At 39.3% G+C, this 23066-nt stretch overlaps 1 protein-coding gene across 2 annotated transcripts in view; it reads right to left on the reverse strand.

Annotated features, from left to right (window-relative positions):
• Nucleotides 1–2260: 2260 nt before the first annotated feature.
• Nucleotides 2261–23066, reverse strand: part of GOSR1 (golgi SNAP receptor complex member 1) — a 49183-nt gene continuing 28377 nt past the window's right edge. For both annotated transcript variants that reach the window (XM_066363583.1, XM_066363582.1), the window contains exons 7-9: nt 19058–19087; nt 9274–9356; nt 2261–5868 (exon numbers count right to left, since the gene is read on the reverse strand). In XM_066363583.1, the coding sequence (XP_066219680.1) occupies nt 5744–5868; nt 9274–9356; nt 19058–19087 (238 nt within the window). In that variant the 3' untranslated portion in view covers nt 2261–5743. The remainder of the gene's footprint in view (nt 5869–9273; nt 9357–19057; nt 19088–23066) is intronic.

Below are 23066 nucleotides of genomic sequence, written 5' to 3' on the forward strand. Positions count from 1 at the left end.
CAGATTGTTAAAAAAACATTTTCTACAACTTCAGTGCATTAGTTCTTACAAAGGAAAAGTGATTTACATGAGCCCTTTTTATTAAACACTTGGCTAGTAGTCTTTGAAAATAATCAAGCCACAGGGCTTTCAATAGATTCTAAATGTATTGCCTTAACTCAGGCAAAACTCATGGTTCTGCTTGACCAGGCGGTGGCGCAGTGGATAGAGCGTCAGACTGGGATGCGGAGGACCCAGGTTCAAGACCCCGAGGTCACCAGCTTGAGCGCGGGCTCATCTGGTTTGAGCAAAAGCTCACCAGCTTGGACCCAAGGTCGCTGGCTCGAGCAAGAGGTTACTCGGTCTGCTGAAGGTCCACAGTCAAGGCATATATGAGAAAGCAATCAATGAACTAAAGTGTCGCAATGCACAACAAAAAACTAATGATTGGTGCTTCTCATCTCTCCATTCCTGTCTGTCCCTGTCTTGTCCCTGTCTATTCTTCTCTCTTTCTGTCTCTGGAAAAAAAACCAAACCTCCCCCCACCCCCCCAAAAAAAAAGAAACCACCTCATGTTTCTTTTATATTATAGCTTCTCTCCTAATCATACAGCATGATTTAAAATGTACTTTGTGAAATTATCACAAGATTAGACCTCAATATTCAAATCCTTGCTTTACTCTTCACTCTGATTTTGAGCAAATTACTTAATCCTTCTGAGCTTGTTTCTTTAGCTATAAAAAAGAAAGGCTACCTCACTAACTGGTGTTGGATTCTACGTCTGCCTGTGTGGACATGTGCATACACAGGACTGGGGAAGTGTTAGGTAGCCAAACAAACCAAGAAGGAACACTTCAGCGACTGTGTGAATGGAGGGGTGAGAAGAGCCGGGGTGGCCACGCCAGGAAGAACGGTGCGGTCCGAGAAAGGGATGAAGAGGGGGATGGAGTCACTGCTGATGAGGACAGGGTTTCTCTGTGGAGTGATGTAAATGTCCTGAAGTTAGATAGTGGTGCTGGTTGCACAACGAATATACTAAAACCCATCAGCACATTTTAAAAGGGTGAATGTTGTGGTACATGAATGGTATCACTATTACTGTATACCATTATTATGTATACAGTAACAATAATGTATATTATTATTATTATTTTTAAAAAGATCCAGATAACATAGAAACATTTGGAGAGGTAATGGGATTGGAGAATTTTCAAATTCTCTGGTGGAGTGGAGACTCAAGTTCTGATCTGTAGGATAAAAAGTTATTATTTAGGAAGATTGAAAACATTTTTCTTGGGGAATTCTAAATTTTACATTCCCATCCTATCTTCTGAAGTTTCATTTTGATAAGAGAATTTTCCTTCACTTCTTGGGCTAAATTGCTAGTGGGACAGTCAGTCACATGGTGTTTTGGAATAGGAAGTAATAGATTGTCAGTACTTGTAGTTTCACCCTGAGGTTCAGGACATCATGAGAAATACTTACCAAAACCACTACCCCACAGTGCCCCGATGTTCTAATCCAAAACAAACAACCATAGGCACAACCATTTAGATTTCTAATTTATTATTAAATTACATAACAAAGCTTCTTCTATACAGTCAGAAAAATGCACATTTAGATGAGGACAAAAATTAAATACAAATACAATTAAACTGGTTCCAAGAAGTCATTTTAAAAGCAAAAACATTAGAAAGTGCATTTGGAATAGATTTTTAAAAAAATTGTATTGGCATTTTTCATGAGGAAACATCTTCCATCATGGTAAAGTTTGACTGGAATTGATTTCTTTCCCTAAGAGCTGGCAGGATGGCAATAAATGCAAATACTCTGATACTAAAGTGAGATCTGCATCAAGAAAATGAGAAAGAGCTCTCAAAGACATGGCTCAGCTTTGTCTCTGCTTCTTATCCAATTAACATCCGTAAGAGTCACTTGTCCCTTAATCATTTTCTTTTCCCCTATAAAACTTAAGGGTATGCAGACTTAGAAATAACAAGATTAGTGTATAAAGACCATGATGTAAAGCTCTGCATCTTTTTTGGAGACCAGGCTAAACAACCTAATCCAAAAGGAGAATGGAATGCAACCACTTACATTTTCACGCATGAAAACAAAATCCATCTGTTCTTTAGTTACATTGGCCACAGATTTAGTGTAACACTAGACATGGCCATTTATCCCCAGCTTAATGCTGCAAGTCAGAAAACTCAATTTCCAAGAAATCACATCTAGCTAATGATCAAATGTAAGGTATTAGAAAGCAAAAAGGCTAGTCCAGTTCTTTTTTTTTTTTTTTTCCTGAAGTTGGAAACAGGGAGGCAGTCAGACTCCCGCCTGCACCCGACCGGGATCCACCCGGCATGCCCACCAGGGGGTGATGCTCTGCCCATCTGGGGCGTCGCTCTGTTGCAACCAGAGCCACTCTAGCGCCTGAGGCAGAGGCCACAGAGCCATCCTCAGTGCCTGGGCCAACTTTGCTCCAATGGAGCCTTGGCTGCGGGAGGGGAAGAGAGAGACAGAGAGGAAGGAGAGGGGGAGGGGTGGAGAAGCAGATGGGCGCCTCTCCTGTGTGCCCTGGCCAGGAATCGAACCCGGACTCCTGCACTCCAGGCCGACGCTCTACCACTGAGCCAACCGGCCAGGGCTAGTCCAGTTCTTTAAAGTCCTTTTCACCAAGTTGAGATTTTTAACAGTGAAATAGAAAATGAATGATGGGAATGCAAGTCCAAGATGCCTAAATTGCAAAGAGGCCAAAAGGCTCAGTAAGTACATTTATCTATTTAGATGTATTCAGTAGCTAATAGGAAAGAACTAAAGTAAATGTATTTGGTTCTAGGTTTAAAAAAAATAAAAAAGTGCCCTCATGATCTCTCATCATCTGCCTCCATCCTCAGGATTGTACTCATGCCCGATCTGAGTACTGGGCAGCACAGAAAATGGCATTCTCTGCAAAGTGGATTTAGGTACGAGGAGAGAGAAACAGTGGAGGGCAGCCCTTTTCTAACATTAGACAAACAAAGGATGAGCAACGCTGGTTACAGGGACCCTTCAGCATCTCATAGTAATAACAACAGAATGCAGAGGTAGCCAGGGCGGAGCAACTAAAGCACTTGGATATTTAGGCTTGAAATTTAGTAACAGATTTGTTAAACTTTTACTAAAGTTACCAGCACGCATGAAAACAAAATCTCAAAAGTATGCCTTCTGGAATTTTTTGCCTTTATGTTGCCATGGCTTCTCATACTTTCCAGTGAAATGTAAAGTTCTGAGTGGTTACAAAAAGATCCCCAAAGGAAAGATCATTTATATAAGACAGTGGCTAAGGGAGACTGCTCCCCTAAGAGGCAACATCTCTAACAATAGGAAACTCCTTCTGCTCAGACTTGCTCTGAGAGTAGCTCACTGTTGGCTCCAGAGCCCAGCAATGGGTCTGTCAGGACAGCGAAATGATGAAAAAAAACCAAGATGGTAACACACACACACAAAAAACCCGATGACATGAAACCGAAAGAGTTCTTAAATCAGCCACCACTGGGTCCAAAGTGAGCCTCTGCTTGTGAACGGCACAATTCCACTTCCTTGCTCTAGGTTCTCTTTCTGCGAATACAGGCACCTCGGAGGGAAGGGTGGGTGCTGTCCCGGCCATCTGCACTCGGCCCTGGTCACCTCACTATGGGCTACAGCGCTGGGAGCGAGTCAGACACATCTGACACCAACATCTACACCATGCTTTTTCAACTTCCTTGGAAGAACTAATTTCTTTATCTTTGTAAAGAAAATAACCAACGCAATCCCGTTACTTCATCTAAGCAGAACCCCAATGGAAAGGCTCACGCGTTGTCAGAGGGTTTGCTGCTGAGCTGCAGCCAGAGCAGCTCAGGATCGAGCTTCGTGTCGCACACTCAGCTTCAATGAATGCACCAAATAATCAGACCAGTAAAAAAGACTGGTAGTATAATTAAATAAATAATTTTATTTAGGATAATTCAGATTTATAAATGCCAATTATATAGCAACCAAAGTCCCATAAATTCTGGCTGAGGTACAACCATCAATCAAGGCCCTTTGAAAAATCAAAGATAATAAAGCATCAGGGGAGAAAAATTTTGTTCTCCCAACAGAGAATTTAATAAATGGACTTCGCTGATCTTGGAAGGTTCACATTGGGAAAACTTAAAACTTTCTTTTAAGGGCAGACCCAATCAACTATTAATCAACCAACCCATAGTTAGAAAAATAAACCCCATAGTTAAAAAAAATCAAATGCCTTTCATACCCAGAACATAATAAAACTTTGACACCAGAATGAAAAACCTCTCAGTCTCTGTATCAGATCATGAGTTAGTATACCCATTAACCTGTACATCAAGCTCATGTAAATGACACACCATCGACACATTATGATGTAGTTACAAATTAATTATTGATAGCCTTTAATTCCTGGTAGCACACTCTGAAGCCAATATTATAAATACCATAATAAATTCCAATGGTGAAAGCAGCCTTCTTCTTTAGTGAGGACTGCAGATGGTGGAAGTCTTCAAACTATTCATGGTAGTAGTTAGACAAGAAATACATTTACAGAAACTGAGAAATGGTTAAACTTGAATTCTGGTGGGTAGTTTAAGATTCTGTCACTGTCTGGGGATGATGACAGGAGACAGGTGCAGATGGAGACAGATTCTGTCACATGCATCTTCAACAGTGAAACTGTTCTCTGGATGTTTGGAAAAGCTTAACAGATTTGGAATGAATAGATTTTCACAGAACACAGAATTCTTGTTATATCACGCGGTAGTTCTTTAAACTTTGCTCATAAATCGTGGAGCATTTACAAATGGAATTATTTGAATGGTGACCCCTCAATCACTGTCTTTTTACATGTGGCTTTTTCAACTGATCTCACTGAAAACTGAGCAGTCCCCTCGCTCACTTACCAGTGCAAATCCTGACATAATGAAGGACAGTTGGGGACAGTGACAGACATTGGCTATTAGTTTCTGTTGTCCTAGTAGAACTAAAATTTCAATTTCTTAGAGTAGCAAATATTAACTCAATGGAATAAACAAAAATCAGAACAGTAATTGACTCCTTTAAAATAAGCCTGTCATTCTTGATGTTTTTCCAGCAATACAGTTAACCCATGTGCACACAATTAAAAAGAAAATTGTTTTTGCAGTGTTTCTCGTTCCAGACAACCTCAACTTTGTTGAAGGTGGCCCGTCAGGATCTCAAAGAAATCTGTGAAAAATGGCATTTTCCTCGAATACCTAAAGAGTAGAAATATTTATAGCACAGATTATCAAGAAATGAGTTGTGATTTGTCATCATGAGTGTAAAAGAAAAGGAAAAGTACTGTTTTATTCACAACCCACTGTGGAAGCCAGAAAGAAAGCAGTCTTTGGATACAGAGATCTGGCTTTCTGAAGCATGGGCCAGAAGACCGGGCGTGTCGTCGGCCTTCAACACTGCTACTGAAGCACAGAAACTCTGTCCTGACTGGTTTACTTACCTCCTGGGGAGATAAATGCAACTGCAAACTTTTTCTTTTTCAAAAACTAAACACAGAAGGAAGTGTGTGTTAGAAAAAACAGCACAGAAAAGCTGGCTTCAGCTCAACCCGACCGTGTCAGTGTCCAACACTGTCAGTCTTGACTTATCAGGCTTATTATCAGGACGGCCGATTTCTCCTTCCCACTTTTCCTTATTCCAGGTCAGGGCCCGAGAGTAGTAGTTGTCAAGAGTCCCTGGAGATGTCCCATCAATGGAAAGCATACAGCAGCAATAGGATGGTACAGACACCAATAACACTGCCCAGGATGAGCGAGTCTCGCCGCTTTCTAAGGTTGATTCGCTGGATCAGGCTGTTCACAGCAGGAAACCGATCTTTGGGAAATCTTTATTAAGGGCATATTTGGAAGCCTCTTTAATGTGAAGTCACAGAAATCACAAAAATTGAGATCAGCAGAGTCCAGAAACAAGTAATGAGAAGAAAATCATACTGATGGAGTACAGTCTTGAGCAGACACACATATCAAAGCGAAAATGCTATGGCCCCTGTAACACTGCAGTACACAAGTAAGATTAAACAAAAATTAATAAGAGAGAGGGGAGAAGAAATTAATAAGGACAGCTGCTGCCATGTTTTAAGAAATTACTGCCAGGCTTCAGGTCAGGGTGATCAGAAACAGGGAGGCATATACATTGCCAGCCACCAGCACTATCCCCATTCCACCCACGGCGCCTCCCCTACTTCCCTCATCAGCCCTCCCAGCACACACACTCTGTCTCTCTCTATCCTCTCTCAGGAGACTGAAAAGTTTTGCCAGAGAGTTTTGAAGCCTATCGATAAGTTCCACTGGATTGGCAACTGGTGGGAACCAACTCTAGGGTCTGTATACTCAGGCACTGTTTCTATTAAGAATTTTTACTTACTTTCCACCTGTAGGTAGGATATGGTAGGAAAGTGGGTTAAACTCCTCTAGGTGTCCTATTTGGGGAACAAGGGTTTTGTAGCAGTTACAGCTGTATTTTCCTTAGTAGTTTAAAATATCTTCACACTCTTACTTGTTTGTATGTTGCAGACCAAACTATATCCTATACTGTTTTGCATTTCTAGCAATAGTTTCTGTCTATACACCTGCAGGTGCACCCTTTTTGTTAAGAGAGGTATTAGGTCAAGGTCAGAAACCAACAACACAACCAGCTAGGATACTAGAGCTTGATCATCACGTTTTTCTGTAACACAATGACTCCCGGCAGAAACTGAATTTGTATACTTATATATTCTACATATTGTATGATTAGACCATGTTTTCTTCCCATCTTGAATTGCTCATTGCATCTAGAACAGAGCTCTATATCCTGTAGTCATCAATATGTATTTTGAATTAAGTAATGAAAAAAAGAATAATTTGCAGATATAATTCTTAAAATGTAGAAGATCAGGAAGCTGAAGGCAAAACTTTTACAAGGTACAAATCTCATATAGTGTAAATGCTTAATTTTTCCTTGCTTAATTAGTAAAAGAAGGAGCAACAACCTCCTTAGAAAGTATGAAAACTTTTGGAATTAGGAAACCCTGTCTATTGGGGACATATTACTCCAGCATACCTTTAGTGAACCTTCCTTCTCTCTAACATTTATTTATTTTTGAGATTTTATTTATTGATTCTACAGAGAAAGGAGGTGGGAAGCGAGAAGTATCAACTCATAGTTGCTTCACTTTTAGTTGTTCATTGCTTCCTGTATGTGCCTTGACCAGGCAAGCCCAGGGTTTCGAACCGGCGACCTCAGCATTCCAGGTCGACACTATCCCCACTACGCCACCACAGGCCAGGCCCCTCTCTCTTTCTATACTAATCTAGTTCAGTCCATGTAACAGGATAAAGCTGACCTTGCCCTCTGCCATCAGGTGTACATACAACCTCAGGATTGGCCAGGAAGAATACTCCCTCTTATTGGCCAGTGACTGGATTAGAAATAGGCAGTGACTCAAGCTGGGGAATACCACAGTCCTCTGAGACTACCAGAGCTGTTAGAAAAGACACTTTTTTCCCAAAGGATTTTTGGTAGAAGTTGACTCATAATCATCTCTATCACCATGAGAAAAAACCTGCCTGAAAATGAGGCAACATACAGGAAAACAGAAATAAGAGATGGAGTAGGTGTGGGGCACAAAGAGGAAAGGCAGATTCTTTTTTCCCCTTCCTTGCCAGGTGAGAGGAGGGGAGATAAGAGAGACAGACTCCCACATGTGCCCCAAATGGGATTCACCTGGCAACCCTCGTTTGGGGCTGATGCTCTTCCCATAAGTGGCCATGCTCTCAACCGAGCTATTTTTAGTGCCTGAGGTGGAGGCTTCACAGAGCCATCCTCATTGTGTGGGGCTGTTGCACTCGAATCAATTGAGCCATGGCTGTGGGAGAGAAAGAGGGGGGGGGTAGAGAAGCAGATGGTCACTTCTCCTGTGTGCCCTGACTAGGAATTGAACCCAGGACATCTACACACAGGGCTGATGCTCTACCACTGAGCAAACTGGCCAAGGCAGGTTCTTGATATTAATATTTGAGGCCCTAAATTCAGCTACGTTTTAAGCCAAATTGTACCCTTGAATTTTACAGATAGATGAATAAAATAATTCCCTCCTATTCTGCTTAAGTCAGCCTGAATTTGGTTTCTGTAACTACCACTCTATGGAGTCCTGACTAACTCACATCCATTATATTTGATTTTTTAACACACATCCCTGTAGAATAATTGTAATTTGTGATGAGAAAATAAGATAATGTATAGAACAGTACTCTGTAAACTGTATAGCCCTACATATAATATAAATAATTTTGGATGTGTGGTTTTAAAACAAAATTCGCAAAAATTGGAAAATACCAACACACTGCAGAATATTCTTTTCCCTAGGCAACTAAGGTATCAGACTAAAAGGGACTTTAAATTATCCAAATGAGAAGAAACTACACTTTTGAAAATTATATAGGCCCTTTTCTACCTTAGTAACTGGGGAAGGAAACCTTTTTCCCTAAAAGGCTTTATTTCTTAGAGAGTAAGCAAAAAGCTTCAGAGTAGCAGGCTTACCAGTTTCCCCACTGGGTTTCTCTACGTTACCAGTAATACCAACTTAATTTAGAAACTGAAGAATTAAAAAGGTAGAGGTCACAACAAATAAGCAGGGAATCTTTCATAGAGTTCTATCATGACTTGAGTTGATAGAACTATCATAGAATCTAATCATGACTTGAGTTGAACACAAGTCACAATGAAAATACTCTGTAAGCAGATGCAAGTCATCTATGCATGCCTGTTTTCTTCTTTCCCCTTCTAAGAATCTCCCAATGACTTGTCCTCCAAACTGAAAAAAGAAGCGTATGAGTTATGATGTTTAGGTAAGAATAATGTATACCATGGAGTTCTAACATGAATATAAGAACTTTTGAAAAGTAAAATAATTTTGTGAACAATTTGAAAATTCACATTTATAAATTTCTCCTCAATCTAATAATAAACCTCTGGTGTGCAATCTTTCAGAAATGGTACTAAACAATATGCACTTTCAAAAAAAATAAAAATAATCACACAAACAACATGCATTTATGAAGTAGGAATGCAGGGTACATGCACATTATGTAATTAGTGCTGCTTCTGCTACTGATGACGACAACCTGCTGGGGGCAGTGACAGGAAAGCGCGCGCGCGCGCATGCGCGCGCGCACACACACACACACACACACACACACACCCAGAAGACCCACGATTTCAAGCTTCCAAAAAGGATACTGGCCAAAGTGTTCATTTTGCTCTGAATCGACTTCAACATTCCTCTCTGTGAAGTCATATTTTCTTTTGTTGCCATAGCAATGCTTCAAGGGAGAAAAAGAGAAGCTAATTAAATTGGTATTTCAGATTATCCTATATAGATCCATCATATCCTTAAAGGTGAACAGAAAACTAAGGTGAACAATATCATTTTGAAAAGCGCTGGACAGAAAATTTTGAGAAAAAAGATCATTTCTCAGACTACATCCCCACTGCTATCTTGTACCTTTTTGGGCAAGGCAGTAGGCCATTTCCTGTGGTTTATTCTTTCAAAGTAACAAATTAAATAAGATAGTAACAGACAGATCACATACTATACAAGAGCTCCTTAAAATGGCTGTGAAAGGCCCCAGCTTCTATAAATATTCTTAATCAGAAAAGACCGCTGAGAGGGAAGTAAGGAATTACTTTCATAAAAATAGAACCAAAAGTGTCACATATCACAAAATATTCATACAACCAGACTTCAATTCATGAAAAGACTATGTTCCAAAAGTCTACTTGAAAACCAACCAAGCAGATTTTGGGACACACACCCAACATTATGCTGGATTCCTAAGCCAGGTGGCAAAGTTATCAAACGAGAGAGAAGGAAAATGTCACTGCGCAATATCATCTCTTCCATGTGACTACTTTGACGTCCTTTTAAAAAGAATCTCAGTTAACATCTTTTTGCTATCGCTGCCAAGATTATTAACTTTCAACATTCTTATCTCTCTGGACATTAAAATCTTATAGAGCAGGGTCAGTATCCATTTTCATATGCAACACACAAGGGAATGTTCTAGATATTGATATTATAAAAAGTATTAGGAAATAGAAACGTTCTTGAGTAATTCAGAAAATAATGAGACATTAGAGGAAAAGAAAACCTGTTGCTCTGAGGAGATTCTGGGAAGCTGGTAGTCACAGCACAAATTCCTGACCTCATCTCTGGCCCAGTTACCTCCAAGGAGGAATACAAGAACAAAGGCAGATGTGCTGGGAAAGGCCCATCTGAGGTCCAAAGCTCTTTTGAGATCTCTAAGGGAAGAAAGCCAAGGAGGGCTACACTCTCTCATGTGAGGGAAGAACCAGGAAACTGCTGCAGAAAGACTAGATTTTTTTTTTCCAGCCTGGGGCAAAGACTGAGGTTTCACTGCATTCTGAGGAGCCCAGACTCTGGAAGGTACAGGGCTGCAGTGATGGACTGAACTGCTCCCGGTCCCTGTGGCTGGAAAAGGCTGCCACATCAACCACAGAGGCCAGCAAGCAGAGTTCAGTCTTTCAGCTAGTGCGATACCTGTTGCTAGGAGGACATATTGCTGAGCCATCCAGTACCATCTGCTTTGTCACTGCTTTAGGGTCTCTATAGCAGGGAGCTGATCGAACATATCTCTGGATAAACGAGACCTGGTATCCTATTGAAGGAAAATGTTTAGAGAGTACTCTAAGCAGATGACAAATGAATCAAAACTGAAATTTCAGATTTGAGAAGGCAAAGAAGAAATAGAAGCATGTAAGAAGATACTCAGGGTGGGGCAAAAGTAGGTTTGCAGTTGTATGAAAAACAATACAATAATTAATAAATAATACAAGAATAAACTTTCGTTCAGTCACAACTGTAAACCTGCTTTTGCCCAGCCCTGTATAAAAGTATATTTATCAAAGCATTATTTGGAATAGTAAAAGACAAAAAAAAACTGGAAACACTGGAATGGTTTAACCATATTATAAAATACTATTTGGTTATTTCTATTAACCTGGAGGGATGTTTATGATATACTAAATGATTAAAACAAGCCACAGAATGTGTATAGTATAAATATCTTTTTTATTTTAAGAAGCAAAACATTTTGTGTGTATTTGTATGGCAGTAAGAAAGGTATTAATTAATTACAGAACTGTCAGTTAATACAAGTTATTTTAGGGGGAAGGCATAGGGGAGCACTACCTGGAGATGAACCTAAACACTACAGATTTGTTTAAATCAGTGGTCCCCAACACCCCGGCCGTGGACTGGTACTGGTCCGTGGGTCATTTGGTACCGGTCCACAGAGAAAGAATAAATAACTTACATTATTTCTGTTTTATTTATATTTAAGTCTGAACGATGTTTCATTTTTTAAAAATGACCAGATTCCCTCTGTTACATCCGTCTAAGACTCACTCTTGACGCTTGTCTCGGTCACGTGATACATTTATCCGTCCCATCCTAAAGGCCGGTCCGTGAAAATATTTTCTGACATTAAACCTGTCAGTTGCCCTGGCCAGTTGGCTCAGTGGTAGATCCACTCCTGGCGTGCAGGAGTCTTGGGTTCGATTCCCAGCCAGGGCACACAGGAGAAGCGCCCATCTGCTTCTCCACCCCTCCCCTCTCCTTTCTCTTTGTTTCTCTCTTCCCCTCCCGCAGCGAAGGCTCCATTGGAGCAAAGTTGGCCCAGGCGCTGGGGATGGCTCTATGGCTTCTGCCTCAGGTGCTAGAATGGCTCTGGTTGCAACAGAGCATCGCCCCCTGGTGGGTGTGCCGGGTGGATCCCGGTCGGGCACATGCAGGAGTCTGTCTGACTGCCTCCCCGTTTCCAACTTCAAAAAAATACAAAAACAAAAAACAAAAACAAAAAAACCCTGTTCATGGCCCAAAAAAGGTTGGTGACCACTGGTTTAAATTGTTACAATAAGAACATCATACTTTCATAATATAAAAATATCTAATAAAAAAATTGGAGCAATTTCACCTAAGTGATTTAAAAATGTTAATAACAATATTAGTACCAAGTCTACTACTGTTATTTACCTCAATACTACTGAGTCAAACAATAATGATAAGGTTTTCTCCAGATCCTGGAAAAGCTCAAGGACTGAAGGATCAGGTACATCTGAAGGCAGAAGTGTGGAAAAGAGCTAAAAAGGGAAATTTGTACAAAGAATTGTCAGAACCCAAACTTATCTTCCCAAACTGTGCAGTCAGATGACTGCTCCTAGTTCAACAGAAGACCTAATTTCAGAGATGAGACCTAGGGACACTGACATTTTGAAGTCCTCTGAGAAAGAGCCAGGTCCCTTCATGATCACCCATTGTGAGACCTACCACTCAAATCCCACCATCATGCACACAGAATGAACTTCCAATCATTGTATTTTGAAGTCTCATCCTTAAATATGAACAAAGAGCCAAGAATCACCAGACATTTGAGGAGAGCCTCTAATATAAAGGGTAGAGATCTAAATAAACCAGTCAGCAAAAAGAAAAATGAGTCTGAAGAAGCAGAGGCAGTAAAGGAAGTGCAGGAAACTCTAACATCAAATTATATTTAATGTCTTTGGGATATATCACATCCAAGATATGTATGTTACATGTAAACATGTAACATACATATACATGTGTATGTGAGTATCCATTCCTTAAGAAAGCTTGTGTAAATTAAAAAAAGAGGGGATGCAAATAAAAATGTAATAGAAGTGCAGGAAGAACTAATTGAGTAAGCTTCCCAGAAAGTAGGAAAAAAGATAAGTGGAAACAGAGAAAAGGTAAGGAAAAGGTGAGAAAAATAATTATAAACACAAGGAAATTTCTCAAAACTGAAGATGAGTTTCCAGGTTATAAGAGCCTACCAAAAGCCCAGTGCAATAAACTGAGAAAGATGCACACTAAGCTCATCATGATGAGGTTAAAAACAAAAACACAGGAAAAAGGGAAGACCAAAAAGCTTTCAGAGAAAAAAGCCTTATCAGATGCAAAGGATCAGAAATTTTAATTGGCATTGGACTTAAAAAACAATATAGACTAGAAACAATGCCTTCAGAATTTCAAATGATTTCTAACCTACAATTCTATACCTAGCTAAACAACAAATCAGAATTATGGGTAGAATAAAGACATTTTTAGATATGAGTGTGAGAAGTCTAAAATATTTACCTCCTGCCTCAACAGGCGGTGGAGCAGTGGATAGAGCGTTGGACTGGGATGCGGAAAACCCAGGTTCGAGACCCCAAGGTCGCCAGCTTGAGCGCAGGCTCATCTGGTTTGAGCAAAAGCCCACCAGCTTGAACCCAAGGTTGCTGGCTCTAGCAATGGGTTACTCGGTCTGCTGAAGGCCCGTGGTCAAGGCACATATGAGAAAGCAATCAATGAACAACTAAGGTGTTGCAACGCGCAATGAAAAACTAGTGATTGATGCGTCTCATCTCTCTCTGTTCCTGTCTGTCTGTCCGTCCCTGTCTATCCCTCTCTCTGACTCACTCTCTGTCTCTGTAAAAAATAAATAAACTTAAAAAAAAAAAATTTTTTTTAAATATTTACCTCCTATTTTTTCTCAGGAAGCTACTAAAAGACATGGTCCAGCATAATGAGGGAATAAACGAAGAAGGTAGAAGACACTAAATCCAAGAAATAAGTGATTCAATAAGGGCGATTAGTTTAAGATAATGTTGAAAGGACATACCAGAACTAGAATAATATCAATATTAACAGGCTTAGAGAATAGTCAGTCAACAGAGAGCAGAAGGAAGCAGGCAATGTCAACTGTACACATGATCTCAGACAAAAGGCCAAGAACCAATACAAGGGGTCCTTGAGTTACAATAGTCTCGACATATGATGACGATGTTTCAAGTTTACGACAAGCACTTCCATAAAAACTTTTAAAAATTGAGTGTTTCGGCTTATGCCATTAGCGTCATACCTACGGACTCGTACACGAACTAGTTTGGTTGCGGTGCAGCAGAAGAATACACAGTAATGGGGCATATGAGTGAGGGAGTGGATGTCCCCCAGTACGCTTACCTACACCATTTTAGACTGTTAAAGGCGCGAGTGTTCCATTTGTGTTAGGCTAGGGTGTGTTTCAACTTACACCAAAATTCAGGTTATGTCACTGTCATAAAACCGAACTGTGTTGTAACCCGAGGACCTCTTGTATCAATTTTATAATACACTGAATTTTAGATCCAAAATACAAGAAAGAGCACAAGAATCAAACTAACAATGTCCTGTGTGTCATTAATTCTTATTCATAATATTTCAGTTTAAGTGTACATCTATAACAGCATATGATACATTTTAAAATGTGGTTGTTTGAAAATAAATTTACTTTATAAGGTATGTATTTAAAAATTGATATTATGGTCTAGTAACAGAACTCAAACTGGGCTGAGTAATCTGAGGCCAATCTTTGAATCATATATGCCTCTGTTTTTTAAACTGTGATTATCACCAACTCCCATGCACTTTGACACAGAAGTAGATAGAGAAGATTAAAAAATAATTTCTGCAAAGCACTTTGTATTCCTTGGAGAATGGATATTATCAACATACATTATATTATCCTGTTGAATATGCATGATTTCTAGTACCACACAAAGTAAATCTAGACATACTTTCCCATCTCGTAACATCACTTGAAGCCAAGCTGAGTGAAATGTAGGCTGTTATTTCAAGGGTCAAATACTAAAAGGCAAAACATAAGCTCCAAATAATATATAACGCTTTTAAAGTGATAAATCATTGATGTGCTTACTGGAACTTCAACTTTCTTACCTGTTTTGTGAATTACTCTGACACATTTTTCAACAAAAGACAATACTAGCTATACATTTAAAGCTTAAGAATTTATAAATATTGAAAATATTAGTTCTTTTCAGTAAATTGATAAAGTTTATAATCAACTGTGTACTTATTTTAAAATGTTATCTCCAAAAGGAGAAAGTAAATTTTTATATACAGAATATGTAAAAATAATTTGACACTTAAAAATGTTATAGTATTCATAAGTAATCATAACTAGCTTTCTAGTCAGTGAAATCTCACTTGTGATATCTTATTTTAACACAAAGGGAACTAGTAAAATACGAGACCTCCTAATTACATGTTTTTTGATTATTTTATTTTATTTTATTAAGTGAGATCAGGCAGAAACAGACTGCTGCATGTGCCATGACTGGGATCCACCTGGCAAGCCCCATACACGGCAACGCTCTGCCTATGTGGGGTATGGCTCCATAGCTCAGCAACTGAGCTATTCTTAGCACCTGAGGGGAGGCCACAGAGCCATCCTCAGTGCTGGGCCAACTCACTGGAACCAATGGAGCCACAGATGCGAGAGAGAGACAGAAAGAGACAGGGAGAGAGGGAGGGAGAGAGAGAGAGAGAGAGAGAGAGAGAGAGAGAGAGAGAGAAGGGAGAAAAAGGGAGGAGGAGGAGGGGGAGAGAGAGAGGAGGGAGGGAGGAGGGGTGGAGAAGCAGATGGTCATTTCTCCTGTGTGCCCTGACTGGGAATCCAACTGGGGACATCCACACACCAGGTCAAAGCTCTACCACTTTTTTTGCTTTTTAATTAGCAAAATAATAGTAGCAGTGGTTTTCAAATTATCCTATCCTATGAAGTATTCCAAAGTTTTATACTCATATACCAGCTTTAAATAAGCCAGCTTTAAATTTAAAAGCTTAATTAAGGCAGCCTGGCCCTAGAAGATCAAGCAGAAAAATGAAATAAAAGGAAGTAAAAAAGGAAAAGCATTATAGGGAAACCTAGAAATCTGGCAAAATGTGATCTGATTTCAAGTTCTGATGGAAGGGAAAGCACCACAGGAGATGCTTCCATTGACAATTAGGCAATTCTGTGACAACTAAATTTAGGTGAAAAACCCAGGTGCATGAAATATAAACAAAATTCCAAGATATAACTATTATAAAAGATTATAATTTATTAAGATTATTATTAACAGAAACATTAAAACCTATTGAATAGAGTCCATATCAATATAAATAAATATGTAGGATATGAACACTGAAATATTTAGAAGTAAATAGGAATAGCTCTGCATCTTATTTTCAAGTAGTTCAGAAAAATAATTGTGGCCTGACCAGGTGGTGGCACAATGGATAGAAAATTGACCTGGGATGCTGAGAACTCAGGTTTGAAACCCTGAGGTCACCGGCTTGAGCACACGCTCATCAGGCTTGAATGTGGGCTCACCAGCTTGAGCATGGGGTTGCTGGCTTGTACATGGGTTCAGAGACCCCATGACCCCATGGTTGCTGGCTTGAGTCCAAGGTTGCTGGCTTGAGCAAGGGGTCCCTGGCTTGGCTGGAGCCCCCTGGTCAAGGCACATATAAGAAAGCAATCAATGAACAACTAAGGTACCACAATTATGAGCTGATGCTTCTCATCTCTGTCCCTTCCTGTCTCTCTCTTGCTTTAAAAAAAAAAAAAAATGGCCCTGGCCGGTTGGCTCAGCGGTAGAGCGTTGGCCTGGCGTGCGGGGGACCCGGGTTCGATTCCTGGCCAGGGCACATAGGAGAAGCGCCCATTTGCTTCTCCACCCCCCCTCCTTCCTCTCTGTCTCTCTCTTCCCCTCTCACAGCCAAGGCTCCATTGGAGCAAAGATGGCCCCGGGCGCTGGGGATGGCTCCTTGGCCTTTGCCCCAGGTGCTAGAGTGGCTCTGGTCGCGGCAGAGCGACGCCCCGGAGGGGCAGAGCATCGCCCCCTGGTGGGCGTGCCGGGTGGATCCCGGTCGGGCGCATGCGGGAGTCTGTCTGACTGTCTCTTCCCGTTTCCAGCTTCAGAACGAAAAAAAAAAAAAAATTGTGCAAAAGCAAGTATGGCAAAATGTTAACATTTGGGCACTGGCCAGGTAGCTCAGTTGGTCAGAGGGTTGTCCCAACATGCCAAGATTGCGGTTCAATTCCTGTCAGAGCACATACAAGAATCAACCAATGAATACATAAATAAGTGGGACAACAAATCGATGTTTCTCTCCTCTCCTCTCTCTCTCTCCCTTGCTCTATCTATAAAATCAATAAATAAATTTTAAAAAATAACATTTGGGAAATCTAGATAAAGGATATATGGGAATTCTTTGTACTACTGGAACTCTTATGAAATCTGAAATATATCTAAATAAAAAGTAAAAAACATGTATTAATAATAAGCTACCAGTTACAGATTTCCTAGTATTGTCCAGGCACTGTACTTACTATTTTACTCATATCATCTTTAATCTTCACAACAATCTTTTTTTTTTTTTTTTTTTGTATTTTTCTGAAGCTGGAAACGGGAGAGACAGTCAGACAGACTCCCGCATGCGCCCGACCGGGATCCACCCGGCACGCCCAACAGGGGGCTACGCTCTGCCCCTCTGGGGCGTCGCTATGTTGCGACCAGAGCCACTCTAGCGCCTGGGGCAGAGGCCAAGGAGCCATCCCCAGCGCCAGGGCCATCTTTGCTCCGATGAGCCTCGGCTGCGGGAGGGGAAGAGAGAGACAGAGAGGAAGGAGAGGGGGAGGATGAAGAGGCAGATGGGCGCCTCTCCTGCGTGCCCTGGCCGGGAATCGAACCCGGGACTTCTGCACACCAGGCCGATGCTCTACCACTGAGCCAACCGGCCAGGGCCTCACAACAATCTTTTATAGTAGGTATTATCATCAATCCCATGTTTTTAAACACAAGAAAATGAAAGCCCCAAGTAATTTACCCAAGAACAGATATCTAATTAATAATAGCACAGCCAGGTTTCAATCCAAATCACACTTCTAAGCTTGTAATCTTTCTACAAGATGTTAAATATAGTAGTGGTTTAGATAGAGCTTTGGTTCTAGGGTTCAAGAGACTCAGACTTGAGGAATTGAATCTTCAATACTATTTATTAGTAATGGACCAGAGGTATATTACTTACCTTAATTTCTTTTTCTGTTTTGAAGGTAAGTGTCTATCTCATCGGTTATTAGGAGATTAAATAAAGCATGGAAAGCACTTGAGCAATACACCAAGGCCTAAGGTAAGAATATCAATGTTCGTTGCTTCCCTGTGTTTCAGTCTACCTTTCCTGAGAAACAATGCTTTCTACATTGCTAAATTCTAAAGTGCAGAGACCATACCTAGTTAACTTGTTTTCTTACTTAAAATAGGTATTTAAAAATTCACTACACCTAGAGAATTAAGCAATTCAAACCTAAAAATAAGCATCCCTACTCTAAGCAAGAAACTACTTCAATATTACAAATATTAAATATTTTCTACAGCTACTGAATCCAAGTTTACATACATGGTATAAGAAAGACATTTACCAAATCACAGGTTTAAGACCGTTTTCCATTTAAAAATGAGAATAAAAAGATTGATGTTGCAAAAACCGGGTATAAATTAATCAGAAAAATCATCCTAGGTAAAAGAATCTAACTCTAGTAATCCTGAAAACAAATATTTTGGGCTTCCGATGTTTTTTACAAGGGAAAAATATAATAAAAGTACATTATGATCTAATTAAGTCCTCATCTTTAAGGAAAATGAATGAATTAATTTTAACTCAGTTTTGGGTTGATCTGATATGTTCATTTATGTGCACAGAAATCACAATGAGGTAAAACAAAAAATTATTCCTACCCTGGCCGGTTGGCTCAGCAGTACAGCGTTGGCCGGGCATGTGAAAGTCCCTGGTTCAATTCCTGGTCAGGGCACATAGGAGAAGTGTCCACCTGCTTCTCCACCGCTCCCCCTCTCCTTCCTCTCTGTCTCTCTCTTCCCCTCCTGAAGCCAATGCTCCACTGGAGCAAAGTTGGCCCAGGCGCTGAGGATGGCTCCATGGCCTCCACCTCAGGGCTAGAAAGACTTCGATTGTAGCAGAGCAATGCCCCAGATGGGTGGAGCATCGCCTCTGGTAGGCATGCCAGGTGGATTCTGGTCAGGCGCATGCAGAAGTCTGTCTGTCTGCTTCCCCACTTCTCATTTCAAGGAAAAAAAATAAAAATAAAAAAAATATTCCTACCTTATTGTTTCTTCTATTAGACGATCTGAGCTGCAGTAAAAAGAAAATTCAAATTCTAGAATTATTAAAAGCACATTTAAAACCTGTACTTAATTTGCCTATATTTTCTAGGTAGATTAACTTTCCAACGATTTATTAAACAGAATACCCGGACTTTTGAAAGCATCTGAAGATTCTGGACTCTGAAATAAATTTAATATTCATAATTTTCATATTTTATTTGTTACCTTAAATCTATTTTTTATAAAGATTTTATTTATTGATTTTATAGAAAGAGGAGAGAAGAGGGCAGGAGAGTGAGAAGTATTTATATCTTAAAGCTCCTTCCTTTTTGGGGAAACTAAACCAAATCTCAGCTTATCACCCATAATTGTTCCTATACTTTCTTCAGTCTTCCTCTCCTTTCCCACAATCATTCAAATATTATCTTAATAATCAAGTAAAGGGCTCCTTAACAAGTTCTTGAAACAAATAAAATTAACTTGGTAATCATGATTTCCAAAATCTAAAACAGAATCAGCAGTATATAAAAAGAATTATACATCATGTAGGATTTACCCCAGGGATGCAAGGCTGATTCAATATTCAGAAATCAATCAATGTAATCCACTACACACACACACACACACACACATTTTTGACAGAGACAGAGTCAGAGACAAGGACAGATAGGGACAGACAGACAGGAAGGGAGAGAGATGAGAAGCAACAATTTTTCACTGCAGCATCGATTGCTTTCTCATCTACCTTGACCAAAGGCTACAGCAGAGTGAGTGACCCCTTGCTCAAGCCAGAGACCTTGGGCTTCAAGCCAGTGACGTTTGAACTCAGGCCAACGACATGTCTATGAACCCACGCTCAAGCCAGCAACCCTGCACTCAAGCTGGAAGAGCCTGTGCTCAAGCCGGCAACCTCGGGGTTTCGAACCTGGGTCCTCTGCATCCCAGTCCAATGCTCTACCCACTGCACCACTGCCTGGTCAGGCTGTAATCCACCATATTAACAAGTTAAAAAGCATTTGATAAATCCAAATACCCATTCATGAAAAACGTTCTCAGAAATATAGAAATAAAGAGATATTTCCTCACCTTGATAGAGAACATCTACAAAAACTTACATCTAGCATTGTACTTAAAAGTAAAAGACTAAACATTTCCCCCTGAGATTTGGAAAAGGGCAAGGAAATCAATTCTTACCACTCCTATTTAACATAATGCTGGCAGTTCTAGCCAATACAATGAAGCAAGAAAAAGAAATAAAAGGTATACAAATTGGAAAGAAATAAAACTGTCTCTATTTGCAAATAACATGACTGTCTATATAAAAACTCCTACAACAAATAAGTGAGTTCAGCAAAGCCACAGGATACAAATAAACCAGCAAATATCAACTGTACTTCTATACACTGGGAGTCTCTGACTTACAATGATTTGACTTATGATTTTTCATCTTTACAATATTGAGAAAGTGATACACATTCAGTAGAAACCAGCTAGGCTAAACTATGTTGTTCAGTAGGTTAGGTGCATTAAATGTACTTTTTGATTTAGGAGATTTTCAATTTATGAGGAACATTACCCCATTGTAAGTCACAAAGCATCTATACTAGCAACAAACATATAGACAATAAACTTAAAATACAATACCATTTATAATTGCTCAAAAAAAGAAATACTTAAGTGTAAATCTAAACTGATATAGAACTTGTATGCTGAAAACTACAAAATGCTGATGAAATCAAAGAATATCTAAATAAACGAAGACACATACTATGTGCATAGATTCGAAGATTCAACTAAAGATTTGGTCAACTCTCCCCAAACTGACATACAGATTTAACACAATTGGTTAGAAAATAAACCCATTATATTTTGTTTTCAAAAACAATGTTCCTGAAGAGTGAGGTTGAAATGGCCACTAAGGAACACTTCTCTATATTACATAGATAGAAAATTCTTTGACATTGTTTGTGGTACACAGATATAACCCTTATATAATGAGTACTTTCCTTAAAAGGTATGCTTTCTGAAAATGACATTTTGACCAATTTAGATCATATTTTAATTAATTAATTAATTTTTAAGTGAGAGGAGGGGAGATAAGAGAGACAGACTCCCACATGTACCCCAACTGGGATCCACCTAGCAACCTCCATCTGGGGCTGATGAAACCAAGCTATCCTCAGTAGCTGAAGCCGACACTTGGACCAACCTAGCTATCTTCAGCGCGTGGGACCAACACTTGAACCAATTGAGCGCCACTGGCTGGAAGAGTGGAAGAGAGATAGAAGGGAGAGAAGGAGGGGAAGAGAAGCAGATGGTAATTTCTCATGTGTGTTCTGACTGGGGAAGATGATTGCATGTCAGGCTGACGCTCTATCTACTGAGCAGCCAGACAGGGAAAATCATATTTTAAATGTAATAAGACTATTCTACTTACATGAATCATATTAAAAATCTTATAAAGCAAATACTCATGCCTCCGTTTCTTTTTTGAATAAAACTAATTTTCAATGTTTTCTTAAAAGGATAAATTTTCATGAAGATAAGTCATTTTATATATTTGAAATTGACAATGTATCTTTATACTACAGAAATTTTACAGTACCATCTGAACTGCAGTCAAAGAAAATAGTTTGCTGAATTCACCTGAAAAGGAAACCAACCTAAGAGGCTCTACTTATAAAGAAAACTAAAATTATAATCCCAAATATCCTACCCAATGGAGGAAGAAGACCCCCTTGCCCCCAGTATCCTTAGTTTATACAGTGGCATAAACAAAGGAAGGCCAGTGAAATTAAATTTTCTTTTCAGATTGCCAAAAGTCTCCAACTCCTTACTTATTTGGCTAAGACCTCCACTAAGTAAACACCTTTCATTAAGAGCATCTGGGATATTATGAATACAATGCAACAACAACAGAGAGGCTCCATAAAAATGGCACAATCAAGTAAAACTTGAATGTAAAATTACTTTCCTTTGGGACATAAAATATATAATCAAGTGAAATTATCCTTCTTACACAAGTACTTCCTAACAGCCCAGGGCTATCCCATAAAGTCATCTAGCAGCTGTAATTAAGCAACAAGTTTATGTTTCTTTCCAGACCAATTTAAACTAGCTGTAAACCATAAACTAAATTCATCACCAATTATGGTACCAGGAATCATAAAAGCCACTTTTAAATAATTCTTTTAAAAAATATTTCATCTCACCAATATATATACACACTGAAAATGGCACAAACTGCAAGAATAGAAATGGGATTTCAAGTCTCTATTGTAAAGCAATTTAAACCAACAAAATATCAGAACTTGGCAAAATCACTTAGATAACATCTAACTGGAATCTTCTTTTAAATTTTAAGAGTAGGTGAATAAGTGCATTAACAAGTAAATATGTAAGCAAGTAAAGGAGAAAAGAAATAAGTACATAATAAAAATTTTAAACTGATCCCTTTGTAAACTGCAGTTGACGAGGTTATTATCAACCAATCATTTACATCTAGCATTATGGTGATCCAGTCTTCCTCATAAAGTTACCCAACAAGACCCTTAAGGTCTGTTAAATGAAGAAGCTGCAGTAGGATACAAAAGCCTGTTTTAATGCTTAACAGAATTTTATTTTACAGATAATATTTGGAAAATACAGAAAAACAAAGATGGAAGAAGAAATCTAGCACCATTTGTTGAAAAGGCTATCATTTTTCCAATTAATTGCCTTTAATTCTCTGTCAAAGATCAGTTGATTGTGTAGGTCCATTTCTGGACTCTCTATTCTGTTCTTTGATCTACTTGTGTATTCTTTCAACAATGCCACACCGTCTTCTTGATTACGATAACATAAATGCAAGTTTAAATGGGGAAGAAGTTTTTGTTTCTTTTCTTCCTTCTGCAAAGTATTTTAACCAAACATTTTGGTACAAATAAATTTTTAAAATGTACACTGTTTGTTCAACTATAGCAGAAGCAGAAAGCTTAAGAATGAATGTGGGGAATCACAGTAGCCAT

The sequence above is a fragment of the Saccopteryx leptura genome, chromosome 2 (genome assembly GCF_036850995.1).
Source record: "Saccopteryx leptura isolate mSacLep1 chromosome 2, mSacLep1_pri_phased_curated, whole genome shotgun sequence".
Taxonomy (NCBI): Eukaryota; Metazoa; Chordata; class Mammalia; order Chiroptera; family Emballonuridae; genus Saccopteryx; species Saccopteryx leptura.